The following is a 15136-nucleotide window of genomic DNA, read 5'->3' as shown; positions in this document are numbered from 1 at the left end:
CAAGGTAACTTTATTGTATTTAGCATTCCCAGTGTAACTTTTGAAATAAATATAAATAACTTCCTGATAAATTATGCTACTTTATAGCTGATAATTTCAACCACTTTACTGACACCTTTTGGTTATGAGATTCAGTATACTGGGAATATGCACATAGGATACTGTGGTCTCTTTGTTAAACAAACAAACAAACATGTTTTGTCAGTTTAGGTTGATGTACAACTACATGTATACTCATGTATACATGTACTCATGTACAACTACATGTATACTCAGAGCAATCTATTCTGTTAATATTTCATCCAGATTATGATGAGACTGTCCTTGAAGACAATCCATACATGTTAGTTTGTGTAAAACTTGGCAGCAAGATAGTGACTGCAATTGGATTATGATCATATAATGCCTGCTTCATTGACCTTCATTAGCTTCCAATTCATTTCTGGTTTGAAACTAAGGTGATGGCATTTATCTAAATTCCTAAGAGCTAAGAACAGTTACAAATGCCCTACTAATATGCTTGTACATATCCAGAGGCCTCTGAATACCCTTCTTGTTTTAGGTTTGATAAAAGTTAATTTTTGTAATAATGTAATATATTTCATTGTTCAATCATCTCTCCATTGATCTCCAAATTCTCTGGCTTCCCATGTTTCAGGGAAATCCCAAGAGAAGATATTGTCTGTTGTTTTTTTTTTAAAGTTTTAGTACTACAAAAGAGAGACCTGCCTGCAAATTATTTTTTGGATAATTTTAGAAAAAGTTTTATTAGTTCCTTTATTTGTCTGCCCACAAAAGCTAATTATAATGTTTATTTGTTCAAGTATCCAACTGTACAACCAGCTTTCATTTATCAAAATGTTGAAAAATGTTTTGAGGCAATGTCATCTGAAACCCTTACCAACTATCCTGTCAAAGTCACTGAAAAATGAAATTCTCAGAATCTAAAATTAAATTAAAATATTTTAACTAGAAAAAGAAAAAAAAACATTTCAAGATAAAAAGGAATAAATACTGTGAAGAGGTAAACCTGAATTCTAAGTAGTTAATAAATTCTCAACTTAATTGAAAAGTTGAGAATTTATTAACTACTTAGAATTCAGGTTTATCTCTTCACAGTATTTATTCCTTTTTATCTTGAAATGTTTTTTTTAAAAATGATATGAGTGTCGTTTGCAGAGATGGGGTCATGTGACTGACTGCCCTGACATCTATATTCTTTGTGATAAATCTCCACCTACTCTGTCAGCATTTCACATGATGTACAGTGTGAAATATAGTGTGAAATCAGCAATCAGTCATTCATATCTTAGCAGGCATAAGAGAATATTCTGTCCATTTTGAATTAGTTGTCCTGCAGAATAATGCTAGTTTACTGTTGGTTATCTTAGAAGATATAAATTAAGGACAGAAAATTGGTTAGGGTATCATTTATCTTTATTGTTTCAGATAAAGGGCAGCATATTAAAAACCAATTCTGATTACATAAATGTAAATTCCATTCTGCACAGAAGAACTTAGTAAATATCCATAGAACTGCAGAACTACAGAATCTGGTTTCATTCTCTAAATTCTCATATGATTTAGAAGATCAAAAGTTATTTTAAACCAGAACAAATTAACTGCTTAAGTAAACTAGGGATACCTACTCTGTCTGGAAGTGGCTTTTTGATGATTCAAGCAGAAGTTTTTTTGTTTTTTTTAATATAACCAGTATTCCAAGACTCCGAGACTCCACATACAAACTCCTCAAGACAGATCCCACCACCTACCTGGAAAAAACCACAAAATCCAAAATAAAAGCCACCCCCATCAGTGAAGAGATCCAGCAAACAATCATTCCCAGAGAAAAATCATCCAGATGTCCCAAGCTCTATGGTCTGCCCAAGATACACAAAGAAGGAACCCCACTCAGACCCATAGTCAGCTCCATAGGCTCATCTCTACAAAATCTAGCCAAATTTCTTACCAAACAACTACAGCCTTATGCAAATTCCATCACCTCACACATACAAAACTCATTCCAATTCATAGATATCATAAGTAAACTAAACTTACAGCCCTGTGACCTACTCGTGAGCTTCGATGTCATATCCCTCTTCATCCAAGTACCAATCAAAGAAGCCTTGACAGCTATCCTAAATAAATACAACCCCCCTAAACACATCCTAGATCTGACCAACCACTGCCTATCAAACACATACTTCATCTACAATGGACAAAGATACAAACAAATGGAAGGAACACCCATGGGATCACCCCTTTCACCTGTCATCGCAAACCTCTACATGGAACACTTTGAAACCCTCGCTCTAGAAAAATCCAACCACAAACCCAAACTCTGGCTCAGATACATAGATGACATCTTTGTAATCTGGCCACATGGCAAAGAAAAACTGGATGACTTCCTCACACACCTCAACAGCCTACACCCCAAAATACAGTTCATAATGGAAACAGAAGCTAACAATCAACTTCCCTTCCTTGATGTCTTGTCTACAAGAAATTCAACGGCTCCCTAGGACACACTATCTACCATAAGAAAACACACACAAACCGCTACCTGAACGCACTCTTACACCACCACCCAGCACAGATCAACTCCGTAGCCAAGACACTCATCTCCAGAACAAAACACCTAGCTGATGAACAACACCTAAAAACCGAACTACACATTCTCACTAACGTACTAACAGCCAACGGATTCCAAAGAAACATGATTACCAACTTAATCCGAAGAGAGACACCCACAAAAATCCAAGACAGAGAACAAGAAAATGGCAAAGCCCTCCTCCCATACTTAAAAGGGATCACAGACAGAATCAGCAAGATCCTCCACAAACACAACATCAAAACAGCATTCTGCACAGACAGAAAAATATCCACCATCCTAAGAAACCCCAAAGATGTAATTGAGTTAGAAAACCAAGGAGTATATGAAATCCCATGCACCACCTGCCCCACCACATACATCAGACAGACCAACAGAAGAATAAGTGCGTGCATTGAAGAACACAGGAACTCAGTCAGAAAGGGAGAACAAACTTCATCCCTGTTCCAACACTTTAAAGCCACTGGACATGAAATTGATGTTAAAAAAAAAACCAGAACTATCGCCAAAATTGAACACTTTAACAACAGAATAATCAGAGAAGCCATCAAGATAGAAGAATGCCCCCACAGCATGAATAAACAAGATGATACCTCTCGTCTACCAGCCATTTGGAAACCCACCTTGATTGACAGACGAGTCCCAACCATCAAGAATGATACCAGACCCAAACTCATGATAACATCACATGACATCACCACCACACAACCATTCAAAAAGTAAATCCAAACCCACAACGATAACGACACACAACCACAAAACAGAAACCTATCTACAGCTGCAACATTAGCCACTTTAAACCCCTCCAAACCACACAATAAGCAAACTGACACCCACTATAAAAACATGGCACCACCACAAACACGGCGCCTAACAAAAGCAGCACAACTCACCAGTTCAGGTCTAAGGCTGGCAGCTGAGACCAGCCCATCCACTCAAAACACATCCCCATCCAATCAGAACACAGCCCCCATTCAAAACACACTCCCACCCAATCAGAACACAACTAAGCCCCCACCCAATCAGAGCACACCTCCACCCCATCAGAACACAGCCAAGCCTCCACCCACAGAACACACCCCCTCTGGCAGTTTAAAAAAGAAAAAACAGCCACTATCACACACTTCTCCCAGAAGAACGAAGCTGAAGTCACCAGCCTGAGAATGACGGATGAGATTTCGTCGAAACGTTGCCCTGATACCTCCAATTTTACGTGGGAAAAAACCCGAATGACCAAAGAGCTAGCTAGCTAGGATAGATAGATAGATAGATAGATAGATAGATAGATAGATAGATAGATAGATAGATAGATAGATAGATAGATAGATAGATAGTGAGGCAACTGGACTTTCTTGTTTTTCTTTGAAGACATTTCACTTCTCATCCAAGAAGCTTTTTCAGCTCTGACTGGATGGTGGGGAATGACCTCAATGATTCTTTAAAAGAATGCAAATGACCAGCTGTCTGTAAGGAGTATAAAAATTCTTCCATTCCCCACCATCAACTCAGAGCTGAAGAAGCTTCTTGGATGACAAGCGAAATGTCTTCAAAGAAAAACAAGAAAGTCCAGTTGCCTCACAAAAAAGCATCTTTAGGACACTGTGTTTAGTAAATTCAGATCTGAATGGCATGTCACACCAAGACAGTTTGCTGAAAAAGATGCAAGCCTTAAGCCATAAACAGAAGACAATGGCTTCATTTATCAAAATGTGCTAAGTGAGAAATAACCATTGTTTAGCTTAGTGTAATCTATATGCTTTTATGTAAAGCTAAAAGATGTGCTTGAAAGTTAAAAACCAAAATACATGAATAATGAAGTCATGGGCTTATGTTATTATGACCATATTGCTTTATTTCAGTTATTATCTAGATGTTGCTATCATTTCTGCCAGTCACACCAATCAGTACAATACAGTATTACAGTGTAAGAGAAATATTTGCATTATTGTCACAAATGTATTACCAACTAAATATTTCTGGGAAGACCATAGAGAAATATGAATGCATTAACTCTCTTCATTCATTTCCCTTGTAACAAATATTAAGCAGAAACTTCCTTCTTATACTGGAGACATTATTGTTAGTATTCATAATCACTATGAATTTATCAATTTTGTAATGACACAAACTCTCATATAGGCTTATTTGGGGAAGATAATTGTGCAGCATTCAGCTTTTAATTTTCAGTTGCTCTGCATATTAGATGTCCTTCTCTCCAAAATTAGATTGTCTAGTTGACCGTACAGATCTATACAGAAAGAAGGTGAATAGTACCCTGGTTTGCTAACATACTGCCACATAAGAAAGCTGAAGGAGATATGGGAAATGAAAACCAGCCATTCTTTCTCAATTTGGATTTCCTTAGCAGGAAAAAAGGGATGCAAATTAAGGCTTTATTATACATTTCTCAGACAATTCCCCAAGGAACTAAAAATAAATCTCACAATGGAATTCTTCATTACAGCAGCTAGTAGTTTTTCAAAATTCTGCTCCCATTTCAAACATGATTTCTTACCTTGAACAATCAAATAAACTTGAGAAGTCTTGGGATGGTGCAGTGTTTGGACTGAGCATGTATATGACCCTTCATCATAGATATCCACTTTCTGGATCCGAAGGCTGTATTCCAGAAGAGAAAGTTGCTGGAGTTCTACTCGGGGGTCCAGAGACCACTTGTCCTGACCCGCAAAAATGATACCAGAACGATTTAACCAGGCCACCTTGGAGCTTTTGTCTTCTATAAAACACCTGTATGAGATGACAAAATGAAATACTGATGTCTATAAAGTCCTGCATTTGGAATGTAAAGCAAGAATGGAAATCTGTCTTATGGTCCCATTACATCAGTAATGCATGTATTGTAATAGCATGTATCTAGAGGACATTAGAATTTTTCAGAGTAGCTTGTATCTCTTCCCATCATCCATAATCAGTAAAATTCCAACTATTCTCATCCATTCATCTAGCCATAGAATTAAGATAAATGTTTCAGTATGTGCCAAATGAAGAATATTAATCTAGGAATCAAAGCTGAAACTATTTGTAATGATCACTTCCTAAAGTAATAATAATTTTTTAAAAATGGTTTTATAAGCAGTTACTGCCAAGTCATTTGTTATCACTGAAGAGACCTACCAGTTCATGGTTTTCTATAAAGAAAAAAAAATGAGGAAGTCCTTCCCTCCAATTATATGTTGATGATATACTGGTTACTTATTGAGAAACACTTCTGTTGCTAGAGTCTTTTAACACCTCTATTCTTTATAAATCTTTCTAAAGAGAATTTGAAAGTCATGCTTGCAAAGGGAATTACCTTTAATTTTGATGAAGGCCAAGGCCCTATAGTAATCCAACTGAACTGTTCTATCAGTTTGCTATTATCACAAGGGCTCCTATAGTTGTATTGTTAATTGTGGACAGTTGTTTAATTTAGGTTTACTGATTTATATTTATATATCATAATGAATTAAATTCAAAATTTGTAAATTTTCTCTAATGTAGTGATCTGAAAAATCTGTTTTCCATAATCTGTGAAGGACTTCTCCACTAGCCCTTTCTTGTTTGGGAAGAAAATTTGATCCTTTTTTAGAAAAACAAAAAAACAAAAAGACTATTCTTAAACCAGGCTGTAAGGAACTCTGGAACAGTTATACAAAAATACAGTACAATTTACCACTTAACTATGCCATGTTAATGTCAATATTAAGCAGATATTTATAGGCAGAAAGATGAACAGAGAACCTTTGCAAGCACCATAATTTATTTAATCCTTTTATATGAAAGCATAAAGCAGCTGTTATAAATTTGGAAGACCCAGCTATATCTCATGAATGAAACCAACTAATAAGGAATCCGGAGTAATGAGACTTCACTAAATTTGGAAGGAACATATCATTGTTTAGTTGGGACAACAAAAAGGGACAGTTCTTTGGATGACAGTGATGAAATTAAAAGGAACTTGAGTTGTTTTGATTTCAAAGTGTTAAAATACATTTTGGCTACTGTCTACATGGAAAAGCCTGTATAAAAAACCATACAATGCAATTTAGAGTGCTCATAAGTATAAATAAGTACTGGTAGTCTCGACTTACAACCATTCATTTACTGAATGTTCAAAATTAAAACGGCAGTGAAAAAAAGTGACTTATGACTGGTCCTTGCAGTTATGACAGTTTCAGCATCCCCGAGTCATGTGATCTGGAATGTGCAATTTTCCCAGCCAGTTTCTGACAGGTAAAATTTTAATGGGATTAAGTTGGATTCAATTAACCATGTGATTCATTTAACAAACAAGGCAAAAACGATCATAAAATTAGGTGTAACTTATAACTGCCTTGCTTAGCAATGAAATTCTGGTCCCACGTGTTTATAGGTTGAGGACTAATTGTAAAATGATATATTTTGATATATATTGCAGTTTTCTATTGTTCATTAATTAGAAAATTGGCAAACAAGGGCCTAATGGATACTCTAGCCCAAATTAGCTGCTAGAGGATGTGGAGATATTTGGAATTCTGTCTACTAGGAAAATAACATATTTCTAAGTTGCTTCTATTCTTCAGTATACATTTTAATTATTTGTTGTGAAGCAGACACTGGAAAATAAAATAACATGAAATAATGATAATTACAGTTTTCTGCCTTATCCATTAATACACTGTCATTGTGGCAGCTTCTTTAACTTTCTAACTTTAATTTAGCACCAGCTGTGTATAGGCAGTGCACAGAAATAATCTGCATGCTTCCCAGAAGACTAACGATCAACACTACAAAATATGAAAAGCAAGGATTTTAACACAGCATTGCACTTGTATGAAAACACTCTAGGCAATTTGGGCAAAGCATGTGATGTCCCAAATGGTCTATGAATAATGCTGGCCGTGATTGAAGTGATATTGGACTTAGTCTAGTATGAATAAATATGAAATTATCACCACCAGAATCTAGAAGTGATATGCATATCATTTGCAAAAACTTGCTGAAGAAAAAAAGATTCCAGAAAGTCTCATATTTGTATGAATCTTTTATGCATTGCTAATCCAGCTGGATACAAAGAACATTTATTTCAGTCAACAGGAACCACATTAACATTATTAGATTACATAACTTGAAAGCACCAGACCTGGTAATTAGGTTGTTTTACTGCCCTCCCACCCCCAATACCCAGAAGAATGCACTAATAATGAAGCTAAAACTTAGATATTTTGGATACATATTATGAAGGCCAGAGTCAATTTGAGAAGACCCTGATTCTTTGAAAATGAAGGTAGTACAAAAACATCATCATAGAAGATAATGGTCAAATTATGTCACTAATGATATCACATGAGCTCATAACAATGCAGTTTCTTACAGACAAAATAAAGTCCCTTGGGGACTTTCAATTTTTTGCTACTTTTACTAGCTTTACACAACTAACAGTCCTGTTTATTGTAGGAAGAAAATACCCATGCATTCCCCCAGGTCACTTCCCATCCATTCCAGAGGCAAAAGCTTCTCCTAACCCAAATACAAAGTTATAAAAACCTTTATAACTTATGTAGACTGAAATCGACAAAGTACATCTCCCCAGGAAGCCAGCCACTACCAAACAGTCATTCATGAAGCAAAATCAAAGACATGAAAATCCCTAATCACAATATTGTTCCCTGTGCCAGATCCCCAATGTAAGTACATAATGGCTTTAATAGAAACTTGTTTTTTGTAAGTACATTATCTCTGAAGGTAGAGATGTTAAAGAGCCATTTACAATAATAATTCTCAAATCCCTTATCATGCAGAGTCAACAGCCACTTTGAGATGACCCACTGTGGCAGAATTGTCACTAAATTCCTATTTAGCAGATGCACATTGCAGTCCCAACATTTCTGAAGGTATCAGGGTGGGAAAGTCTAGTTTATGCTTTTAAAAACATTAAATAGCAGCCATCATGATACCTGGTGATAGCAAATACATTTTGTGATGTTCCAATCCTGACCTTTGCTTGATAAATAATTCTCTGTTCTTCAGGGCTCAATAGATGTTTCAGCAGTGCTTAGGACTAAACCCTTGTGGAGCTCATTCTGGATAGGACCAATCTCAAAGCCTTAAAGCAGAGATCCTACAACAGTTTTGCCTCTGATATCATGGGTAAAATAAGTAGGTCATCTCTAAAGAAAGCTTGGTCTTAGCAGGGTTATTTTCAAAGGCTAGTGAAAATAAAAAACCCCTCCAAATCTTCTAATCATGTTTTTGCTTGCTGCACATGTTTCTTGCTTCCTTTTCTATGGCTGAGCCTTTATCTTTTGGAGCAGGGGAAAATTGGTCACTTGTCCGTTCTCTCTTCCCCATACCTTCAGGCAGATTAAAGTAAAAAGATATTAACATCCATGCCTTTTACTTTAATTTTTTTTGTTTGCTATATCTGGTAAAGATTTTCCTAGTTCAAAAAATAGCTTCCATTATTTCTAACAACAGAATAAGAAGCAATATCTTACTTGCTCTGTATTTCTCATCCTGTATAGCTAAATGAAAATCTTTAATTCCCAAGGCTGTTGACCCCACCACCTTTAGTCATCTCCGTTCACACCAGTGAATTTTGAGAGAGAAAGAATAAAGATTGGAGCCTAAAGATAAGAAAATTATTTGGCAGCAAATGGTTTCTTAGGGGAAAAGTCAGACATTTAAGCGTTCCTTAGATGGAATATAGGTATGACCTATCTGCTGAGATCACAGATCTCTGTTAAACCATGTTCAAACTTTAATTTGTTGATTTTTTGGCAAAGAAGCTGACATTTGCTTTCTTTTGTTATCCAGTGTTGTTCTTTCTGGTCAGTATGTTTGAAAGATTGTAAGGGAGCCTGGTATCCTACTTAAGAGAGGTCAAACCTTTATTTCAAACTGTTGAAGTATGTCCATCTATTTGCATATATTCTCTTATATGAAGAACTGTGCAATCATTTGGTTTAATCCAGTTCAAAGTACAAAATGTTGTCATTTGAACGATAGAACTCATGTACTTAAGAATAAGCAAACACACAGATCAGATTCCCTAGCCAATCTTTCCAAATACAGTAAACCACTTTGAAATGCATAATTTAGTATAAAGTTTACCTTCCAACCTTCCTTTGGTAGCACATTTTTTTCTGTAGATATCTGTTCTGATGAACGATTGAAGGGTATTAGGAATAATATTAGAAATAATAACTTGTGGCACTCAAGGTAGCTTTATGTGCAGCTGTCTGTTTAATTTCAAACCCCTTTGGATAAGGTCAGATCTCCAATCCAAAGTATTTTTCTTCCTTCCTTGTGATGTAAGAAAAAAAGAGCAGCCATAAAGAGAGTAAGAGGATAGGGCGGGGGTCTTCCATTGCTTCCTTACCTCTTATCTCCACTCCCTACTCTATTATTCAAACAGCAACTTTAGATATTCCAGCATTGTTTATCTTCATGCAATATAATTTTTCCATGAAAAAAAATCATCTTTTTTACAATTGCAAAATGTAAAGGACCAAAAAGGACGTATATTTTTAAGGATTTTTTTAAAAAAATTGGATTCATGCATGATTATCTACATAGTACATTTTAGATAGATTGTGCAGTAAGTAAAATAAAAGTTCATTAGCCAAATAGCAGAAAAAACCAATTGCTTGACATGAAATGTCAAAAACATAAAATTCATATACAACACTGGGCATTATAATATAAACTAATAACGATTTGACTAAAGATTCTCAGACAGAGAATAACACGTGTTAATTCAGTATTAACAGAATATTAAGTATCAATGTAGCTGAAATCAGCCAATATATAGCAATCATAGGATACTAAACTGCTATAAATATTTATTAATAATCAATGAACATTGTGATAATCTCTGCTGAACACTTTCATTATAGATGTCAAAGGTTTGATTGGCAGCTTGGCTAAAAATAATTGCCCATTTCTGGTTAAAATTGTGCATATTTATATTCAGATAACAAAGAAACTTATTTTTAATTGAGTAACTCATTCTTATTGATATGCTACCTTTAAGATACCTTGTGATAAGCATAACTCTCATTCCTTCTTCATTTAGACAAATACATACACAGCCAGATACCGTCCAAATATATGAAGGAGGAATAATTTTTATAATTCTTATAACTCCTATAACTCTGGGAAGATGGCATATTTTCTCACTCACTAACCTGCCTATTTTCTAAAATATGACACCTGTTTCAAACAGCGTACTTTGAAAAGGGAGAAAATTGTATTTACAAAAATGTTTCTTTACTTTTTCTTTTTGTATTTTCTGCATTGCGCATAATAATAGGGGACCGAACTGTGACTCCACATGCCCAGAGTTAGCCTGCTGCCCTTAGTTGTCATGGGAGACCCTGTTCTATCTGATCAGATCTTGAACAGAGTGGATAAGAATGAATGAAACACAACTTTTCCAGCATTATCAGCTTCATGATCTGGCATATAATTTTGCGTTTGCTTCTCCTGAGAGCCAATTTAGTGTAATGCTTGCGGCATCAGGCTAAAAATCCAGATACAGTGAATTCTACTCCCACCTTAGGCACAAAGCCAGCTGGTAACCTTGAGCCAGTCACTTTCTCTCAGCACTGGGCAATAGCAAACCATTTCTAAAAATCTTTGCCACGAAAACTGTAGAGTCTTGTCCAGGCATACTCCAAGGGTCAGACAGGATTGAATGGAATTAAAAACAAAACATTTCTATTATAAACATTTCTGACAACATGGCATGAATTTCCCTTCCTCTTCTCTTTTGCCTTAACAATTCTCTTCTGTGATGTTTAAGAAATAGCTCTGAGGTGAAGAAGAAGATGCCTAACAAATGAATGAAAATGAATTAATAAGTATGTTAAGATATATGGGTACGAAAGAACAGAGTGATGACTTATGTATTTTTAAAACTGGTTCTACTAAATTTAGTCAGGAGAATTTAAATATGTTTTTATATTCTTTTGACATTTTTTTTAAATCCTAGCATCTATCCTGAAACCCCAGTTTTCTTTCAAAATTTCATTATTTGCACAATTTCAAAATAAAGTACATGAAAAAGTTGTGAAGTCCACTTCACCTTAAAGAAAAGAACATTGTGAGTTTTCTCATCTGGTCAAATCTAGGTAAAATTCTAGGTGTAATTTATCATGATTCTCATACTGACAATTTCAATTTACACCAGATAATATACTATACCTGTGAAAGAGTGATAATAATGCTTTTTACAAAAGGGGGTAGATTCTGTCTTAGCAGAAATAACAAAAAGAAAATGGAATGTAAAATGTATTTTGGAATAGTTTGAAGAGATGGCAGTCATTTTTCTCTTCCAGACAAGCTGCCTTATTCTGAGAGGGATGCAACTTGCTAAAGCCTCCATGCAAAGCTTGTCTTCCCTTAAGGATCACAGAACCATGAGAGCTGATGAGCCGGCTGTAATCTTGCTATTTCACAAATATTTGCAGGATTCAGCTAACAACTTCCCTTGCCACCCATCCCAGCCCCCTGCCACTTTCACTGCCAATAGCAAAATGGCAAAAAGAGAAATAAAACAGGATCAAACACTGCTTGTTCAATGCAAAACAATGTTGACTCCCAGTAGGAAGCATAAACAAGCCTTGCAAATTCTCTAATGTATTGTAAAGTTTGATCCTGGAAAGCAAATTCTTTTGTTAGATGAAATACAGATTGGGGGTAAGGGTGGGAGAAAAGGTGAGATGCAACAACAGAGCAAATCATACAAAGATGTTTTTATTCTATTCAGTTTTCTTCTTCCAACTGATCAAATGTAGCATGCTGTTGTTAAAAGGAAAGAATAACAAGAAGGTACAATTCACCCTTTAGCCTCTTTTTATTATATCCTGTGGCGATCCAGGAAGTTATAATAAAAAACACTATAAGGCTTGTTCCTGCTGGAGTTACTTTGGAAGAGTCATTGAAAATGCAGTGTATGCCTCCCAGCATACACAAAGGGACAGCACAGCAGGAGGCTGATGGTGCAGATCAGCAGAGGAGTTGGACAGCTCCAGGCGATAACTGCTCACTCAGGATAAGCCTAATGAGTTAAGCTGTTGACAGCCCCAGGCATGGTCAGCCTGGTGGGAAGCCAGGATCTACACCCATTGTCACCTGCACTGGCAGGAAGCCCAGGTTTGAACTGATTGGATGCCATCCACCTGGGCAGGTACAAATAGACGCCAGGCTTCCCTGTTTCCCCAGTCCGTCCTGTTCAGAATAAACTCATCTTTACCCCAGCTCTGTGTCCGTCTCTATGTGAAGCACGCGACTTTACAGAAAATGCTTACATTTGTTTTTTTAAAAAGATGAAAAATAAGAGGGAAATGAATTGTAAGCAACTGTATGAGGAACATTGAGAGACTTCCAAGGAATTAAAACCTTAATAATTTGGATTATACCAATCTGAATCTATAGATAATCCTTCCTTGATTACACAACTGAGATTGGCAACTCCATTCTTTAAGCAAGATATGATGTGACAGCTACTTGAAAAAGCTACTGCCAGCTTTTTCATTGACTTTGTTGCAAGTTAGTTGTAAAGTGCACAAATGGTGATAGTTGTAAACATCTACTTATTGTGAAGCACCAGAATCTTGATTGTGCAACTATTATTATTATTATTATTATTATTATTATTATTATTATTATTATTATTATTATTATTATTATTATTATTATTATTATAACTTATATACCGCCCTTCTCCTGCAGGACCCAGGGCGGTTCACAAGGCAATTAAAACATCACAATACAAAAATTAATAACAATTAAAATAGATTAAATCATCCTTAATTAAAATCTAAAACCCCTATAACTCTGATTAAAAACCCAATTATAATAAGTTAAAAAAACTAAAGTGACACTGCAGTGCTGATAAGTGGAATAACTGGCCACAAAGTTAGTTTTTCATCACAGATGTACCTTTGGTTGCTAAACAAAGCAGTCATTAAGCAAGGATTACCTGTATAATATGTTCACATACTTTCCTATTTGGAACACGTAGCAAACATTTATGTACATTTTTATCAGTCATGTTCTATTATCTGCCTTGAAAATCCTACAGGCAGAAAGATGCAATAGCAACAATCAGCACCACCATCTTCATTATAAAGAATCATGTTGGTTTAGCAGAGACCAAAAGTTCCCAAACTAGTGAAAACCATTATATCATCCCAATCTAATAGTTTTCTATAATTTTGAAAAGGGACAGCCAAATACTTGTAAACATTTTGTAAATTTTACTCTAGACAGAAAGATTATACTTTCCTTAAAAAAATCTTTTTAATGTTGGGAAAAATGGGGATATCTTATGATATCGTAAGAATGATATCATAAGAAAGAATTTGATGTAGTTGATCTACAGCTGTTCTGAAGGTATGATTCTATTTCACTTTTTTTGAAGGGTGGAATTCTTTTTTGCAGATGTGGGAAAATATGTTTCCCTCTCTTTCATCCTACTGACGCGTGTTGGCAAGGCTTTTGTATTAACAATCAGAGATTTTTTTTCAACCTACAGTGCTCAGGAATTTTTTACACTAATACAAAAAGTTAGTCCAAGTTGTGACTAGTAATTTTACAGTAATTTAGTTCTGTATCTTGGTTATATTTTCTCTTCATTTAGCAACTGTGTTCTGTTCCAATGATTTAGTCATTAAACAAAATGTTGTCTAAATGAACATGTGACTGAGAAACAAAGATGCATTATGAAGACAGCTGGTTGGACTGTCCTATTCCTGATCTATTTTGCCCCTTTTTGCCCTGTTGATGGGTGGAGAGATTACTTTGACATGCTCTCTTCTCCTGACTTGGTTTTTTTCCCCCCTACATTGTAGTGTTTCTATAAAAAAAATGCTAATTCCAAGTTAACAAGTTCAGTTCTGTGACCTTAATTCGTTTATTAGAACTGCTGGCTGCCTTATCCTGTTGCCTGAAACTGACCATAACATAATCAGTTTCACACTGAAGGTTTTTGTTGTCTGGCACAAGAATTTTGAAATAAATGTGTTCATTGTTCAGAAAATGATTACTGCCCTATTTCCAATATTTGCCTACCAAGGTAGTCAGTAACAAAGAATTGCTGTGCTACATTTTAATCTGACAACCCAAAGTTTAAAAATGTCTTGAAAATGTTTCTTTTTGCAGGGTCTGTATGGACCTAGAACAGGTATTCTTATTGCTAAATAAATTGTGTTGGGATTGGACATTAAAAAATATGTATGCCTGTATGTGTATACACAGGTACGCGGTGGCTCAGTGGGTTAGGACGCTGAGCTTGTCGATCAGAAGGTCGGCAGTTTGGCGGGTCGAATCCCGAGTGCCGCGTAGCAGAGTGAGCGCCTGTTACTCGTCCCAGCTTCTGCCAACCTAGCAGTTTGAAAGCACGTAAAAATGCAAGTAGAAAAATAGGGACCACTACGGTGGGAAGGTAACAGCGTTCCGTGCGCCTTTGGCGTCTAGTCATGCCGGCCACATGACCACGGAGACGTCCTCGGACAAGCACTGGCTCTTAGGCTTTGAAAT

At 35.9% G+C, this 15136-nt stretch overlaps 1 protein-coding gene across 2 annotated transcripts in view; it reads right to left on the bottom strand.

The window, feature by feature from the left end:
* Window positions 1-15136, bottom strand: part of LSAMP (limbic system associated membrane protein) — a gene marked incomplete at both ends in the record, with an annotated part of 501998 nt that overhangs the window by 226192 nt on the left and 260670 nt on the right. For both annotated transcript variants that reach the window (XM_081327926.1, XM_081327927.1), the window contains one exon: window positions 5127-5359. In XM_081327926.1, the coding sequence (XP_081184052.1) occupies window positions 5127-5359 (233 nt within the window). The remainder of the gene's footprint in view (window positions 1-5126; window positions 5360-15136) is intronic.

This window comes from Vipera berus (genome assembly GCF_964194415.1).
Source record: "Vipera berus genome assembly, chromosome: 4".
NCBI lineage: Eukaryota > Metazoa > Chordata > Lepidosauria > Squamata > Viperidae > Vipera > Vipera berus.
Note: the sequence above shows the minus strand (reverse complement) of the source record. Positions and strands in the feature narration are given on the sequence as shown.